This window comes from Empidonax traillii, unplaced genomic scaffold (genome assembly GCF_003031625.1).
Source record: "Empidonax traillii isolate 1590-97213 ecotype Southwest subspecies unplaced genomic scaffold, ASM303162v1 scaffold263:size1499331, whole genome shotgun sequence".
Taxonomy (NCBI): Eukaryota; Metazoa; Chordata; class Aves; order Passeriformes; family Tyrannidae; genus Empidonax; species Empidonax traillii.
In genome coordinates, this window is record NW_020955456.1 from 733,249 (window position 1) to 749,648 (window position 16,400).

A 16,400-nucleotide genomic window follows, 5' to 3' on the forward strand; every position below is an offset into this window, starting at 1 on the left:
CCTGAGGATAACGAGCCCCTTTCCACCCGGGCACGCGTTTTGTGCAGTTCTGTCTCCTCCAGCCCCTTCCCTCCTGGGCCCCAGTTAGGAGGTGCAGGACACCACAGGTGGAGGTGGGCGAGGAAGGACGAGGAAAGGTGCACCTGCACGGCCATCCCTCGGGAGCAGCAGCAGCAGCACCACCTCACGCCCTTTGCTCCGCTGGTACAAACCACCCTCTCAGCAGTTTCCAGCCCCAGGGGAGGGGAGCTCGGGGACCGACACCGCGATCCCGGGGGACCCGCCCGGGGCTCAGCCTTGAGGGAAAGCGCCGCCTCCGGCCGTGCCTCCCTCGCGTGAGGGCGGGCAGAGGTCGGGCCCGAGCGGGGCGGCGGCGGCGGCGGCAGGAGCGGGCCGGCGGCGGGCACCATGCAGCTCCTGCCCAGCCTCTCCCCCGTCACCTGGCTGCTCCTCGTCGCCTTCCTTTGCCTCGTGGCCCTGTGAGTAGAGGCCGGTCCCCCCGGGTGACCGGGGGAGGAGGCGAGTTCAAGGGAACCAGCGCTGAAGCCACCCAGGGGCTCCCGCGCTGCCCTCAGGGCACAGCCAGGGCTGGTCGTGGGGGGGCTACGGGGCTCTGCTGTCAGCGGGGAGGGAAGGAGGCAGCTGGGCTGGGTGAGGAGGAAAAAAGGAAATCCTTTATTATTTTTTTTTTTTTTACTTTTCTCAAGGAGAAGTAACTTCCGGGTGTTTCAGGGGCCGGGTATTCCTTGCGCCGTGCCAGCTGGGAGCACGGCAGGGCGATGCCGGCGCTGCTGCCGACGGAACACCCCGATTAAGTGGTTAATGTTGGCAAAAAACTTCGGCTTATGTGGCTCGGGGGAGCTGTAGTGAGCTGCACAGGCAAAAACTTAATTTTGCTGTGGTAATTTATGTCCCTGCTGTGCTGCTGTGGCTCGACCACCTGAGCATCGCAGGAGGTCTTTGCAAAGACAAACACAAGGGCAGGGCTCAGCCTGAGAATTTAATGGCTCTGAGACCTCTCCTCAGCCACCCGAGATGCAGTTGTCTGGTCTGGGCAACTGAAAAAGCCCCTGAATAAAGACCTGAGGTTCCCATGTGCATCAGTTCGGTAAGGCTGGGATGCAGCTCCTTTCAGCTCATGTCTTCTATCAAAATGTACCCTGAATTATCTTGTACCCCAAATTATCTTGTACCTCGAGTCATCCTGCGTTTATTCAAAGAGTATCCTCAGCAGGGCTGCTGCTGGTGGTCTATAATTTCAGCTTTCTTCAAGTGACAGGAGCCAGTTATTTAATGCGGTTCGCTGTGCTCAGGATGAAGAATCTTCTCTTTTCATTTCATAAATGCACCTCACTTGCTCTTTGCTTGGCAGCTATGGGATATGGCCCTACCGGACCTTCAAGAAGCTGGGAATTCCCGGTCCACGGCCTCTGCCCTTTGTGGGAACTTTCCTGGAGTACCGGCATGTGAGTATCATGAGCTGCTGCTGCTCTGTAGCTGCCTGAGGTTCTTCTTGTGGCTGGTGCTGTTTTTTCCATTCTTTGGACATCTCTTTCCTCTGCCCTTTATTCAGCAGTTTGGAAATGATGCTTTTAGGTAGGAAGCTCTTTGGACACACAAAGAACACAAGAAATCAGGCTGACCTGAACGAGGTGTGCTGTATTTTAAAACTACTCTGTAATTTAAATTATTAGTTTCTCCCTGTGTTTTTGCCTGCTCCTGTGCAGCTAAAGTTCTGTTAGAAGCAAAATAAAAAAATATTGGAGAGATGCCTAAGGCTTCTACTTCTGAGAACTGCCTGTTTCTTTGCCCTTTCTGTCATCAACATGAAGAGGCTGAATTAGCCCCAGCAATGCCTCATGCCACTTGCTGTTGGGCCAGCCTGAGACTTAAGCCAGACAAACACTGTTTTTTCTCTTTCTCCATCTTTCTCCCTTTGTACAAAAACCCCTCCATCCAAATTCTAGAATTTAGCACAAGAAGGCACGGTCTTAAACTGTGCCAGGGGATGTTTAGGTTGAATATTAGGAAGAAATTTTTTACAGAGAGAGTAATCAGACATTGGCCCAGGGAGGTGGTGGATTCACTGTCCCTGGAGGTTTTTAAGATGAGGCTGGATGTTGCACTTAGTGCCTTGGTCTGGTAACCATGGCGGGGTTGGATCAACGGTTGGACCTGATGCTCTCAGGGGTCTTTTCCAACCTGGTTGATTCTATGATTCTAAATAGATTTTTAGACGAAACTCAAATATTATTGACTCATCAAACCTTATAACTACATTGTAACTGATCTCAGGTAACTGATTGCAAATGCAGAACAAATATATTGGCTGCCATAAAAGAAGTGTCTCACCTGTGTTTGCTGGGTTTACAGCACAGACATGATCTCTTACTAATCCTTTAGTGAATACTGTGTGTCCCATAAGTTTCATCCTTACATGTAACATCAGATAAAACCCTAATGGAAACAAACCACAAAAGCCATGTTTGCTCCAGTTTGGGAACTGCAGTGGAGGATCATATGAGGACAAGGCAGCAGCAGCTCTCACTTTTTGAGCCAAAGGTGAAAGGACACACTGGGATCCAGTTCTGCCTCCTAACTCTGCTCACACTAAAACTGTGTACCTTGTCATACCTTGTCTTCGTTACATTTTTAGATCAGGTTGGCTGGTAAAAGGTGATAGTGGTTTTTTTTATTCTTTTTTCTCTCTGCTCTATTTTTTCTCTCCAGTACAAATGTCCCTTAAGCATCTACATGATGCCTGAGAGCAACTGTGCACCTCCCAGCCTCAACCTCTGCCACTTACAAAGGGTCTGTGGGATGCCCTGTGCTGCCAGCTGTGAACCTGCTTTAATCACTTTTTACTGGCAAACTGTTCATTTCTCCTTTCTTCTTTTCCAGGGAATCCACCATTTTGATCAGGTGTGCTTTGAAAAGTATGGAAAAATCTGGGGGTGAGTTTCTGCAGAACAAAACTACCTGTTTGGGGGTGAATGGAAAAAGGTACATTGACATCATGTCACCCAGCACTGTAATTCCAGCAGTGGCAGCTTGGGAAAATCCGGGTTCACCACTGGGAAAGAGTCCAGGGCTTCCCTCCTGCTGGGATTTCAGAATGTTGCAGGGCTGGGATGATGGTGGCCCATTTGGGGGGTGATTTGTTTGCATAAGCTTTGAAAATAACCTCCACTGCTTGGTGTCAAACTGAGCCTCCTGCCTTTGAAGCTGCTGCTGTGTCTGTCTGGAGCAGGCAGCGAGCTGCAGGCTGCCGTGGAGTTTTTCATCTTGCTCCCTGTTTCTCCCAGAGCTGGGGCATGAGCTATCTTTGAGCCTGCCTCCCCTCTCCCCACACAGCGCTGGTTTTGTGCAGGGGCCTCTTATCAGGCTTCTGTTGAGAACCTCTCAAACTGAAGCAAAATTCCTGTGCCAAAAAAAAATAAAATCTTGAGAGGCTTCGTGAAACCTGGCGCATTTTTCCGAGAGATTAAATGTTCTCAAGCTTCTTGAAGATGGCAGCTTCCCTCAGCTGCAGCCCAAGGCTCCCTGCCCTTTAGCCCACACCATGACTTTTAAGTTCTTCTGTCTCTATTGATTGGAAAATGGAGGAGACAGAGGAGTTTTTCACCTCTCAGTGCCTCATAGGCCAGGCAGGAAGTCTCTTTACTCCACAGGTAGGCTGTTCAGCGTGGATTTACTGTTTCCAGCTACCAGGAGCAGAAACAGAGCTCAGACAGCCCAAGTGCAGGGAATCAACACTGTGGCAAAGGCTGCCTTTTGTCTAAACCCACACTGCTTTGGCAACTCTTTAGTGCCACAGACAATTTCTAGAAATGCTCATTCTGTCCATGTTTGGCACTTTCTTTCTCTTACTCCTGTTTTACTACATAATAAAACAGTTTCAGCCTCATCCTTTCAGCAGTTTTGTCAGAGGGGACTCAGCTGGGCCCAAACACTTTGTGCTGTGGCTCTGGCCACAGCTTTTGCTCCAGCTGACCATGAGCGATGGATTGACTGTGGGTTTCTCATGGCTTAGGTTTTATGATGGCAGGCAGCCTGTGCTGGCTGTTTTGGATCCCATCATCATCAAAAACATCCTGGTCAAAGAGTGCTACTCCATTTTTACCAATCGCCGGGTAGGTACCTAGTCCCGTGCTTTGCTCTCCAGTACAGAGCACACGCAGCAAGAAGGGGCTTTCTTTGTGGTTTCTGTTCTCTGAGCCTTTCAGCAAGTCCTGCTCTCTGATGTGCCCCAGCTTATTGATGGTACCAACACCAAAACTCTGCCAGGGAGGTGTATGGGCCACTCTGGCTGGGACACTGCGCCATCAGCCTGGATGTGCCATAGGGCTGATGGTAACATGTGACTCTTACACTCCTGTTTCCATTTCTGTTGTTTGCCGGTTGAGTTAGAGCTGTCATGACTTTGGGGGCCAAGTGAACGCTCCCTGGTGGGTTTTTCTTCGCGTTTCTGTCACGTGGAGGGGGGGCTGCAAAGCTTCACCTGTTTCCCTGTATAACCATGTCCCTTCTGCTGCAACGTTCCCCCTGTGCAGAACTTCCGTCTGAACGGGATCTTGGAGTCAGCCCTCAACGTGGCTGAAGATGAGCAGTGGAAAAGGATTCGTACAGTGCTGTCTCCAACCTTCACCAGTGGGAGGCTGAAGGAGGTAAAGCACAGGCCGCTGGTACTTTGCTACTTTACTCAGTAGCTGGAGGACGATTGGGCTGTTTCCCCTCCAAGAAGGAAGGCTCCCTGTTAGTCAGGACCACATCCACGAGCACCTGCCTTGTTGGTGCAGTTCAGCAATACAGTTCAGTATCTACCTGCCATCATGGGGACAGAGTCAGGAGAAGGTGATGGGGGATGAAATGGCACACAAGGCTGTTGGCCCTATGGCCTGTGTTTTCATCATGCTCGGCACATCACTCAGACTATGGTTGTCCATTTTCCATGCACTCAGGAGCCATGTTCAATCCCAGATGGAATGGATGCTTAGCTGAAATGGGAGCTGTGTGTGGGTTTTGGGAGAAGAGCCTTGCTCAGTCATAGTAGATGAGCTCTGTGGACAGATTGTTAAGATGAGAGAAAGCAGTGCCTGAGACCTGGAAATGAAACCTGCCCCAGCCAGACTTGGCGAGTGGCAGGTGGCAGTGTGGAATCACCCAGGCTTGCTTGGTGGCACAAAAAGAGTCAACAGTGCTTTCTGCTTTGGTTTGCATTTCAGATGTTCCAAATCATTAATCACTATGGTGAAAAATTAGTGAAAAACATTGAGAAGAAAGTGGCTAATGATGAATTCGTTAACGCAAAGGAGTGAGTAACTGTGTGGGGCTGACAGGAAAGGGTTTGTGTTCAGTGTGGGGAAGGGGTTGTTTTGGAGGGTCTTAGTACAGCTTAGGTTTTTGAAGCTGAGAAAAATTGGGGAATGAATGCAACTGGGGAAAACTTGGGAAAGTATAGTGATGGTTACTGCCAGATTAGGACAGAGCTACTATGTTAGCACTCTGCATCAAGACAGATTCCCTCTCACAATGATTGTTTCTAGATGGGCTCTTATTTATTGTTGTGGTTGGGTTCATCTCGTTCACTCTCACTTCTTCTCTACTCAGCATTTTCGGAGCCTACAGCATGGATGTGGTGACCAGCACTTCTTTCAGTGTCAATGTTGACTCCATGGGCAACCCCAATGACCCCTTTGTCACCAACATTAGGAAATTTCTCCAGTTCAGTTTCCTGAGTCCTCTGTTCCTATTGTTAGGTATGACACACCTCATCTCAAACAGCCCTGAATCAATGTCAAAGGTGGTGACCACCTGCATTTCCTGGTAGCTCCCTTAGTAACTTTGAGTCCTCTTTGCCACAGGGGAGATGCTCAGCACTTTGCAGGATTAGATTTACCATAGCAGATCTGCAGAAATGCTTCTCCAGGGAAACCACAGTCAGGATTTGTACAGAGCGTGTGGGACTTCGCAGCATCCTCCTGAAAGCAGAGACTCTGTTTGCAGAGGCATGACAGAGAGCTGCACTTGGTGTGGCATTGTGGTCACAAGTAACATGGGGAGGAGATTCTCAAGTGCATTGCATTCCAGCCATGGTTAGGTAAAAAGAGATGAAGGCAACAAAAAACAATTTTTTGGGTCAGGGTCCAGATTTACCCTTTTCTATGCTTCGTGCCAGTTTTGAGTTTCTTGGGGCCCCTTTGAGCTCAAATATGTTGTTCTCTTCTTTCCTTTTAGTGTTGTTCCCCTTTATTATCCCTGTGCTGGAAAAGATGAAGGTGACTATATTACCCTCAGACGTCATGAACTTCTTCAAGGACGTCTTCATAAAAATTAAGAAGGAACGGGAAAAGGGCAGCGGCACGGTGAGTCCAGCCCAGGTGGCCTCTTATCTTCAGGAGAAATGTGTTGTCCTGAGTGCACGAGGGACCTGGTGGCGCCTTCATAATCTGTGGTGTATCATCTGTTCTCCAAAACAGCTCATGGCTCACCAATCCTGAGGAGGGTCAGAACCATGACCTGCCTGAGTGTCCCAAGCAGAGAAAGTGTCTGTGTTCATAGAGGGTCTCTAGTCCAGACCTCACCATGCATGAAGCCATGAGCTGCCACTGGGGGGCTGTGCATGGAGCAGATGTCTCAGCAAGAGACTCGTGCTGGACAAGGTTTGTTTTCTCCTCACCCATATGTTCTCTGAGTGCCTCTGTCTCTCCCCAGGACCGGATTGATTTCCTGCAGCTCATGATTGAATCGCAGAACTCGCAGGATGGCTCCAAGTCTGCTGAGGCCGACTGGGAGAAAAGTATGTCTTGAGATCTGTCCTCTGCCCTCCTGAGCAGTAGTTCCTTGTTGGGTTAAAGGAGGGAAGTAGGGAGAGGATTTTAGTCGTTAATCCCATGCAAGATTCAAGGTCTCAGTAGTGGGGCCATAATGATGTTTATTACAGATCAGCTTTTTTTTTTTTTATTATATCCCATTTCCTGGGATAAATCTTGAGGTGTGTTTGTGCAACAAAGGGTACAAAGAGTAAGTATTTCTTTACTCCCACTTCTTATAGTGTCTTCTCTGAAGGCCAGCAATGTTGGCTATGTTTCAAAAAGCACACAAAGCACGTATGTTGTGTGTACCTTGTTCTTTGTGAGCTCGTCTCTGTCCCCCATCCTGGGTAAACTGTTAAATTAAAAAAATAATGACTCAGCCAAGCATAGTCCCAGTCCATCAACCTCAGTCAAGTCACGATGCTTGTAAATTTTGAGGTGCCAGGACAGGGTATTTGTAGGGACACCCTGCACTGCAGGCTGCATCCTGTGAGCGCTTGGACACTGCTGCAGTGCCAACATTAAATCCTGGGTTCTGCTTATTACCGTTCCACATTATGCTCAGGGCTACTAATCCCTTGGCAGTGCAAGGCTCACCTCATGGCTTAGAGGAGGTGCTGGACATCTCTTCCTCTCTACTGGCATGTGCTCCTATTTTTTTTTTTTTTTTTTTTTTTTGGCCTAGGAGTATTGTCCTAGAAGATAGCAGAGACTTTCTGAATCAGGCTCAGGCTGCACATAGCTTGGTTCTGCTCTTAAAGAAAGACATGTAACACTGCTGATCTTGACAGCTGCTCTGGCTGTACAACTGCCAGATCCACCCCTTTGTGGTATCAGAGGGTAAGCTGGATATTTCCTTTACCAACTGTTAAGTAGTTAGGAGTAGCATTACCTAGACTGATGAGCAGGATCCTGAATTCCCAAGGGTTAATTACTGTCGTTGTCAGCTTCTTGTATGTGCTTTTATGCCTTTTTTCAGCATTAAGTGATGAAGAGATTCTGGCCCAGGCTCTTATCTTTGTCTTTGCTGGTTATGAGACCACCAGCTCCACCCTCAGCTACATGGCCTATAACCTGGCCATCCACCCTGACGTGCAGCAGCGACTCCAGGATGAGGTGGATGCATACCTGCCCAACAAGGTAAAGGAGAGGGGGAAGATGCTGGGGTTGTCCCTACCAGTGCCTTGCAAACCCTGAGCCAAAGGCCAGGTTGGAAGCAAAGCAGAGTGGCTGAGGTGCTGGCACTGAGATTTCCCCTCCCCCCCGTCTCTGATGCCTGAAGTGGAAGCGCTGTGGGGGTGTTGGGGTGGGAGTGGAAGTCCTGTCCTCACTGCTGTCCTGATCCCCTCCCAGGCCACTCCCACGTACAGCGCCATCACTCAGATGGAGTACCTGGACATGGTGGTGAACGAATCCATCCGGCTCTACCCTGCTGGGGGACGGCTCGAGAGGGTCTGCAAGAAGACGGTGGAGATCAATGGTGTGACGATTCCAAAGGACACGGTGGTCATGATCCCGGCCTTCGTGCTGCACCGTGACCCGCAGTACTGGCCAGAGCCTGAGGAGTTCAGGCCTGAGAGGTGAGGGCTGGGCAGGGGGAATAGCTGAGTGCTCAACCTCAGCCCTGGGAGTGGGAATGGCAGCAAAAGTGGGGAATGCATGATTATAACATTTAAATTAGGCATTTATCATTGTCTGACATCTAGTCCCAGCATTACCGAGAGGGGAGTTTTATGATCTACATCCATAAACTGTGCATGGAATTTAATTAACTGCATTGAAGGGAGCAACAGTGAGAGCAGCTCCCAGCAGCTGTAACACTGAGGGGTTTATGGCCAGATATTAAAGCAAGAGTCATTGGGTGACTGGCACAATGCCCTGCAAATCAGCAGTGGAAGGGCAAAGATGGGTAGGAAATAAAACTTAATTTTTAATTCAAGTTATGGAGCAATCTTTGCTTAGGAGCTCTGTGAGACCCTGCAAAATGAGGCAATAGCCCAAGGCAGATCTGGGAGACCCTGGGCCTGCTAGTCTTCAAGTGTCCACAAAGGCATTGAGGGTTGGTCCAGAAAGAGCAGGACCAGGCCTCGTGCCCTCGCACCAGGAGCTGGAATACCCCTGGAAACTAGTTCTGGTGTGGGAATGTGGTGACCTCTGGGACAAAATGCGGCAGCAGTACCAGGCAGAAGTTAGGGAGGGAGATGGGTGCTGCTGAAGTCACTATGGAACCCAATTGTGTTGAATTCAGGAGGAAACACCCAAATGGGAGTACTCTGGCAGTGGGCAGGCTACTCCAGCTGCTCAAGTAGCTCCATCCTTACTCCAGTTGACAAACTGCACGGGTGGTTGGACAGGAGCTCTTTAGGGATCGCTTGCCTTGCTGGGAGTTCATCAGAGAGGTGTGCTGGTGTCTCACTAGCGAGATACTTCACTGCTGACTTAGTGTGGCTGAGGTTTGTACCTGGACCTCATGCACTGGGAATGAAAAGCCTCCTGGCATGAAAACTGACTGATCACTAAGAAGTGTTACTGAAAATGCTCAGTGGCAAATTTCTCTGTGAAGCTGATTGTTCTTCCCTGTTTTTCATGATGAGGAGAGGAATGGCTGGCATGTCTCAAAAGCAACCCTGCCTTTAGTCACGCAGGGGGAGAACGTCTTTGTGTTCGCTCAGCCCTTTGATCTACAGGGAAGCCGTGAAGCTGTAGACCTGTGTGTTTTAGGGTTTGAAATCTGGGTTCAGTTTTGGAGCTGAGAGGCAGTTCTGAGAAAAAGAGTAGTTATGAAATCCATTAGCATATTTCAGGTATTCCCTGGTCACCTGATGCACTTGGAGTTGCACAATCAACTCGGAGCAATAGGATAAAAGCAGAGGCATAAGGTATCCACTGAGACAGAAATAAGGGACTTAGCTGAATTCTTCTAATATGCACAGAAACACAAAAAGCTTTTGCTTTCCCAGATCCCTCATCACTTCAGATGTGGAAGCTGACACATCCTGGAACAGTAGCTCATGCTAACTTAGTTTTTTTGGTTGTAATCAGGTTCAGTAAAGAGAACAAAGAGCGTCTTGATCCCTACACCTTCCTGCCGTTCGGGGCTGGCCCCAGGAACTGCATAGGAATGAGGTTTGCTCACCTTGTCATGAAAGTGGCTATGGTCGTCCTGTTGCAAAACTTCTGCTTCAGAACCTGCAAAGACACACCGGTGAGGAAATGGGATGATGTCTTTCATTATCTGCCCTTTACTCCCCCTGAGATGGTCCTACAGTTACATGGGAATACCGATTGAAATCTTCTCAGTTAATTTTAAGTGGTTCACCAGAAGTTACAGATACTTTTTTTTTTTTAAGCCCCCCACAGAAACATATTTAATGTTGATGGGATATTTTAGGCTGAGATCCCTGAAGTCCTCTGCCTCTCTTTGGGTGCACCTAAGCTGTGGTGTGCTTGCTTCTCCACAGTGCACTGCGGGTCTGCCTCGGCCCAGCTTAGGAAGACCCTGCTCCAGAGAGCAGGAAGGGACTGTTCCCCCCAGCCCACACCAAAGCTGAGCTTTGCAACACAAACACGGCATGGTGAGGCATCCCCAGACACCAAAATTCATCTCTTATGGGCCACCAGGCAGTCCTAAAGGATAACAATTTTCAAGCAAGTGCAATCTGAGTTCAGTTTGAATTGGCGACCCTCTCCGTCTTCGAGGCAGTGCAGGATCCCACCAGGATCCCAGTGAATGCTGCATGTAGTATTGATGGGGTAGGCCTTGCAAGCTGGAGCTGTTAGATATGAGATAAATGCAGCAGCTGTCAGAAATGATGTGTCAAGCCAGCCCTCCTGAGAGCACGGCAGCTCCCTCAGAGGCAAGTAGCACGGTGGTGTTGGTTGCCAGCCCAGCCCAGTTCTCTGCACTGGCTGCTGCAAAAGGCTGTGCCATTAATGCATTTTGTTGGTGAGGTGAGCTTGGGAAATCAGAGCAGAGGGGCCAGCAAGTGCATTCAGAGGACATTTGTCGTAAGAAACAGAGAAATCCTGATTAAATTATTACTTGGCACGGGTGCTCAGCTGGAATCTCTGCCGATTCAGATTGCAGCTCAACTGGTAACCTGGAGGTGAAAGACTGTAATAGTCCATTAACAATGCAGTGACCTATCCACCCTCCCCCAAGTCTAATGACATTTTTCTAGTCCTCTGCAATCCATAAAATTGATTCTTTTTATAACTGCCTTTAATTAAAAGGAGACAAGTTAAATATGTATTGTATTATTGGTGCCTATAGGTTTATGGGGCTCTTTCAGCCCTTTTTTCTGCCGAAGATGTCATGTACATCAGATCAGAGTGGGAGGAAAAAATTCATGCTGGAACATCCCTTTGGAATATGTATATGGGAGCTGCAGCCTCCTCTCACTTCTCCACTGATGGCACATTGGGCTCCAAGCCATGTTGTTTAAATTTCCTGAAACAAAGCTTACTGGGATATGGGGATTTGAAAGTAGCTTGTCAGGCTGAGTGTATCACCCTTGTCCTGATGGGGTGTGGGAGATCTGGGGTATGAGCAGCATCCATTAGAGTGGGAGATTTAAAACATTCTCCCTTCCCCTGCAAAATGACTCCCTCCAACGCCCGCTTTAAATGTTGTTTTTAAATGAGCTTTCCAGTCTACTCCATGAAAACCTGTTTGATGTGAGGATGCTTTTTCTTTGGTACTTGGTCTGAGCAGCAGTCTCAGTTCTGTTTTTCCTGGAGAGCTCATTGCTCCTCCAGCTCCCATTATGATGTAGTTCCCCTTAAGTGCTGACACACTTCAACATTAAACAAAATGGCACCGTGTGCCCCTCCTTGGCTGCGGCTCCCCGCGTGGGTTTTGGCTGCCTCTCCCTCCACGTGCAGCCTGTTGATCAGTACACCGAGCTCTTTGTACCACACCACGTGAAAGCCAGAAATCACTAACCAGTTTATTCAAGAGCTGAGGGCTATTAAACACCAGCTGGTAGCTGTTCTGCATGAGCAATAGCGATAGTCCTGCTGTAACTACACCTGTAGGTTAGGAAGTGCATTGAAAACAAGTGGTAGCTGGGATGTGTGTGGGCTGTAGGGCTCCCGTTGTTTTCGTGTCTGTCCTTTTTCCCAGTTTATGTGGCTGTTTTGTTTTTTTTTTCCTCCTGCTCAAGATCCCTCTGGTTCTGGACTCGAGAGGTTTCCTGCAACCAAAGAAGCCCATTGTCCTGAAGATGGTCCCCAGAGCCCAGGCTGACCTGAAGAAGTGAAAGAAGCAGGAACAGAGCAAGAGGCTCTTACTTGGTGGTGCCTCCTCTAACTCTTGAGAGGAGACCAAGTTGATGTGTGTGCTGTAGGAATGTCAGAGGTGCTACCCCCCCATTTCACGAGGGTTTGGCCCAAACATAATTACATGAGCATTATCCTAATGAACATGAGCCCCAGGCCCCGCTGCCCCCAATCACAATACGCATTTTGCAAGACCGTTTGCACTTGAGTTATTTGGGCTTTTTTTTTTTTTTTTTCTCTCTGAAGAGGCACTTTTCTAAGCAATTTGATTCCAGACACTGTCAGTCTCTTCTGGCAGTGTAATTTAAATCAAGATAGGGAGAGCAAATTGCACATAGTTAAGTAATGCTGCCATTGCTCCTGTTCCCACTGCCTGCTGGGTAACTGTGTGTCTTCTGGTTTTATCCTCCTGGGAATGCAGAGTTGTCCAGGGCTATTTCCTCAGCTCTGTGCTATGACCCTGACAAGTGTTAAAATGGTCACATCCTTGCAGAAGAGAATGCCTGCAGCAAAATTTCTGATGCTGATTTATTTAGATTTCTGTATGATTTTAGATGGCTTTTGCGTGATTCCAAGTGCAGATGAGTCAACTGGAGGAGCCCAGAGAGAAGCAGTTAGCCTTAATGTCTGGAGATTGGCAGATTGGGAGAGGAGTGTCCCACAGGTGTTTACAGGTTGTTTGCTTATTGTACCCTAAGCATGCAGCCATCCCATGGAAAGGATTGTCAACACAGGCACTGTCCATACTGTTATCATGACACCTTTTAATCTGGTTTATATCAGGCCATTGTAAGACCAGCTTAACTGAATTAATAACGATGCAGCACTGAGAGCCTTCAGATGTCCCGGACAACCCTAGTCTGGAAAAAAAGGGTGCCTTTGGTTATTGAGAGCTTCAAAGTCTTGCCAGACTTTGTCTCTTTTTATAGTTTCTAAAAGACCTGTATGCTGACATTTGGTATTATTCCTCCAGAAACTGGAGTGCTAACTGCAATAAAAAGCTCCCTTACCTCTTCTGTAACCAGTTGATGCCGATCTCTGCTTCTGTGCTTTCTCCCTATACAAGTGACTCCATCTGAAGGTCTCCTAAGCCTTTGGCCAGGTGACAATGTCCCACCACCTCTCCCAGCTGGATTCCTCACTTCTTGGGTGGGATCCTCAAAAATCCATGCTACAGAGCGGAGATAGAAGTTCTCTTTTGCATTTCGTGCTTCTACCTCTTGGCACCGCAAACCAGTGGTCTTGCTTGTCTCAGCTGGGCATTTGCCTCTCAGTGGAAATCAGGGATTTGATTCCAGCATCTGCTCCCTGCTGCAGAGCATGTGACTTCATACAGTGTTCAAAGAGCTCTCTGCTCTTTCCTTAACACCTCATGCCCCTGCTCTGCCTGTACCTTCCACAGGAGGATTGGGTGAAGTACTTGCATGTGCATGTACATCCAGCCCACTCACTACCACAGATGATCCTGCTTGGATTCCTGGGAGATGAAAACTCATTATATCCTGAGTGAATCCCTTCATGTAACATCAGTACTGAGAGCTGCTTTTGGAGATGCAGAGTTGAAGGTACAACATTCCCAAAATGAACAGCTGAGCAGAGTCATTGATGGTGTAAAGTGATTCCTATTGTAAAATTTGGCTTAGGAGCTTTATTCACTGCATAGCATTTTTTATATTTTACATTCTTTTATATAGAGACAGATTATACATATTATATATTCTTTTTGTACTTACTTTCTATATTTTTTAGGAATTGAGTAGAAAACCTCAGAAAAGATATAATAACCTTTCTGCAGCAAATTAAATTCTCCAGTGAAAAGACACCATTGACTGGAAGTGTAAGGGAGGAGTGAAGCTGCTTCTCTAGAGAGCCACGAGTCAGCTGGGTGAGAGGGTTAGAAAATTCCCAGCAGCTCGGGCAGCCCTTCTGCCTTCGTAACCTGCAGCAGTGCAGCTCCCTTCTGCCACCAATGTACAGAAGTGACAATTCATCTTTGTTTTGAGCTGTTGCTTTCCCTTTTTTTTAAAGCTGTGGCAGAGTGTTTGTGACGGCACATCTCAGGGGAGAACGACAGAGTGCAGAGGCAGCGGGACCCCTGGAGAACAAACAGCTGAAAAGTGCCTGCACCGTCACAGCACTTCATGAAAAGGGGCACGGAAAATCCTCAGGTCTCTGCCTGGAGAGGGGACTGAGGAGATGAGGGTGACAAAGTCACACGCAGTGTCACAGTTCAGGGATGAATTAATAACCTTGCTGGGGCGAAGGCCGTAGCCTTGCCCGGTGGCAGCGAGGGAAGGGTTTTGCCTCCTCGCCCCGTGCCTGTGTTGGAATTAATCACTCGCACACAAATGTCAACACTACGGAAAACATCCTTCAGGATAATCTCTCTCACAAAGCCGCTTAACATTTTGGAAATACACAGTTCAGGTGTCGAAGGGTATCAGCCTCTCTGATGTCTGTTCAGAGGCATCTTCATCTGCTCCACCCCGTGCCAGTGAGGTGGGTGAACACGCCGCTGTGCTGGGCAGCGCCGACGTGCCTGCAGAGGGACCGGCACTTCAGTGCCTCGTCTCCAGGCACCTGCACGGGGTTCTGGCAGGAAACAAGGCAGTGTTGAGCTGTGCCAAATCCCATCTTTGTTTTGCTGAATTCAGATGTGCTTAAGAGCAGAAAGCACAACACCTTCGTTGGTTCCCGATTGTTCCAGAGAGGGGGGTTGCCAACCAATTTTGGCTTTGTGGGGCAGCTGGGTGGGACCTTGCAGTGGGGAATTGGTCTGATACTGTGGGTTTTCCAGCAGGCACAGTACCTGGGACTGTGTTTCTTGGGTTTATTCCAGACTGAGCAGCTGTCTGGGAGATGTTCTGTGTCAACACTTTCTGGTCCCGTTTCCAGAGGTAGCAAGCCTGCACCATGGCCCTGTAGCCAGGGGAAATAAAGCTGTGCTCTTCTAGGCCTCGGTTTACCTGCACTTGTAATTTTTAAAAAATTATTTACAGTTAGGGAATAGTGAACTTGGATGTGTGTTCACCTTATGCCATGCCTTGGTTCAGATCCCAGCAAGGTCACAGAGTCAACAAATGGGTTTCCTTTTGGAGGACCCTAAAGCAGAAGTGCTTCAGGAGCTCATCTAACATGCTCCAGCTGCTGACAGCTTGAAGCAAATCCTCTACTCCCCCGAAAAAACATATAGGGTTACTATAGGGCCCCGTGCATCAACTCCTGTGCTCTGTGTATCCCCCTCCTACAGCACAGCACTGCTGCCTCGTGCAAACACGCTGCAGCTCAGCACCAGCTCCTTCTGGAAGGATGGTCCACCCTCAAGTGGCATCACTCAAATCTGGCCTCCCTCAACTCGTGTTTCAATTAGTTAGGCTGCTTTCAAGCACGAGCACCCACTTGCTCTTAACACGGTGCTCCCTCACTGAAGTGCTGTTGCTGCCAGGCTCTACGTGTGCTCGAGTGCTTCGCTCACCCTCCACCAGCAGGAGGTCCTGGGGCCAGTCCCAGGCAGAGCAGTTGTGCCTGCCCCAATTTGCCAGACACTTGGAGCTTTCCTGACCCTGACCCAGGCTTGCATACAGATTGTCTGTATTATTGCTGCCGGTGCTGTACTGGACCCGCTGCCGAAGAGGCACAGGCCCCCAGACACCCGCATTGAGTGCTCCATTCGGTTAAAATCGATGGAATAATCAGCCCATAGAGTCTGCCCAAAGGTCAGGGAGCAGTGATTTTTTCCTGCAGCAACTTCTGTCCTGAGCTCTTGTTTTAGCGTGAAGACTGCGAGCCAAAGCGCTTCAGCAGGTAGGTTATCAAAGAGTTATGACTGCTGGTATTTAGCTGACAGGCTAAATGTAACAAGTGCATAACAGGGTCCCCTGAAATAGAGAACTAAGTTCTTTGCAGTGCTTTTTTCTTAAAACAAGCAGGTGATGGACATGGTGCAGGGTGGGCTGGCATCTTGCAAGGCAAAATGCAGGAGAGCCTTGAAGAAGAGCCAGCAAGTGCTGGGGGTGCCAGGAAAAGGGGGTGCCAGACCATGGGACAGGACCAGGTGGGGATAACCCCTTTTTCTTGCTCTATTCCATCCCACAGCCCCAAATTTCATCCCCCCCAGCCTCTCCCCGTCTGTCCCATAGAGGTACCTCCGTGTCTCCTCAGTTCCACGTGTGCCAGCAACAGCCATCGGCAGAGCCAAAGGACGCAGCGATGGGAGAATCCATCTTTACCCCTCTCATCACTCCAGCACACATACAGGAGCAGCTGGACACACGACACACCGTGGACTGAATTTGCAGAAGCACT

General features: G+C 48.9%; 1 protein-coding gene across 1 annotated transcript; it reads left to right on the forward strand.

The window, feature by feature from the left end:
- The first annotated feature begins 348 nt into the window (after window positions 1-348).
- On the forward strand, window positions 349-12,927 carry LOC114060192 (cytochrome P450 3A29-like). Its single transcript, XM_027889506.1, has 13 exons — window positions 349-479; window positions 1,373-1,466; window positions 2,902-2,954; window positions 4,034-4,133; window positions 4,554-4,667; window positions 5,226-5,314; window positions 5,611-5,759; window positions 6,238-6,365; window positions 6,715-6,799; window positions 7,795-7,955; window positions 8,169-8,395; window positions 9,858-10,020; window positions 11,981-12,927. The coding sequence occupies exons 1-13, from the start codon at window positions 409-411 to the stop codon at window positions 12,074-12,076; spliced, it is 1,530 nt and encodes a 509-aa protein (XP_027745307.1). The 5' UTR covers window positions 349-408; the 3' UTR covers window positions 12,077-12,927.
- Window positions 12,928-16,400: the final 3,473 nt, after the last annotated feature.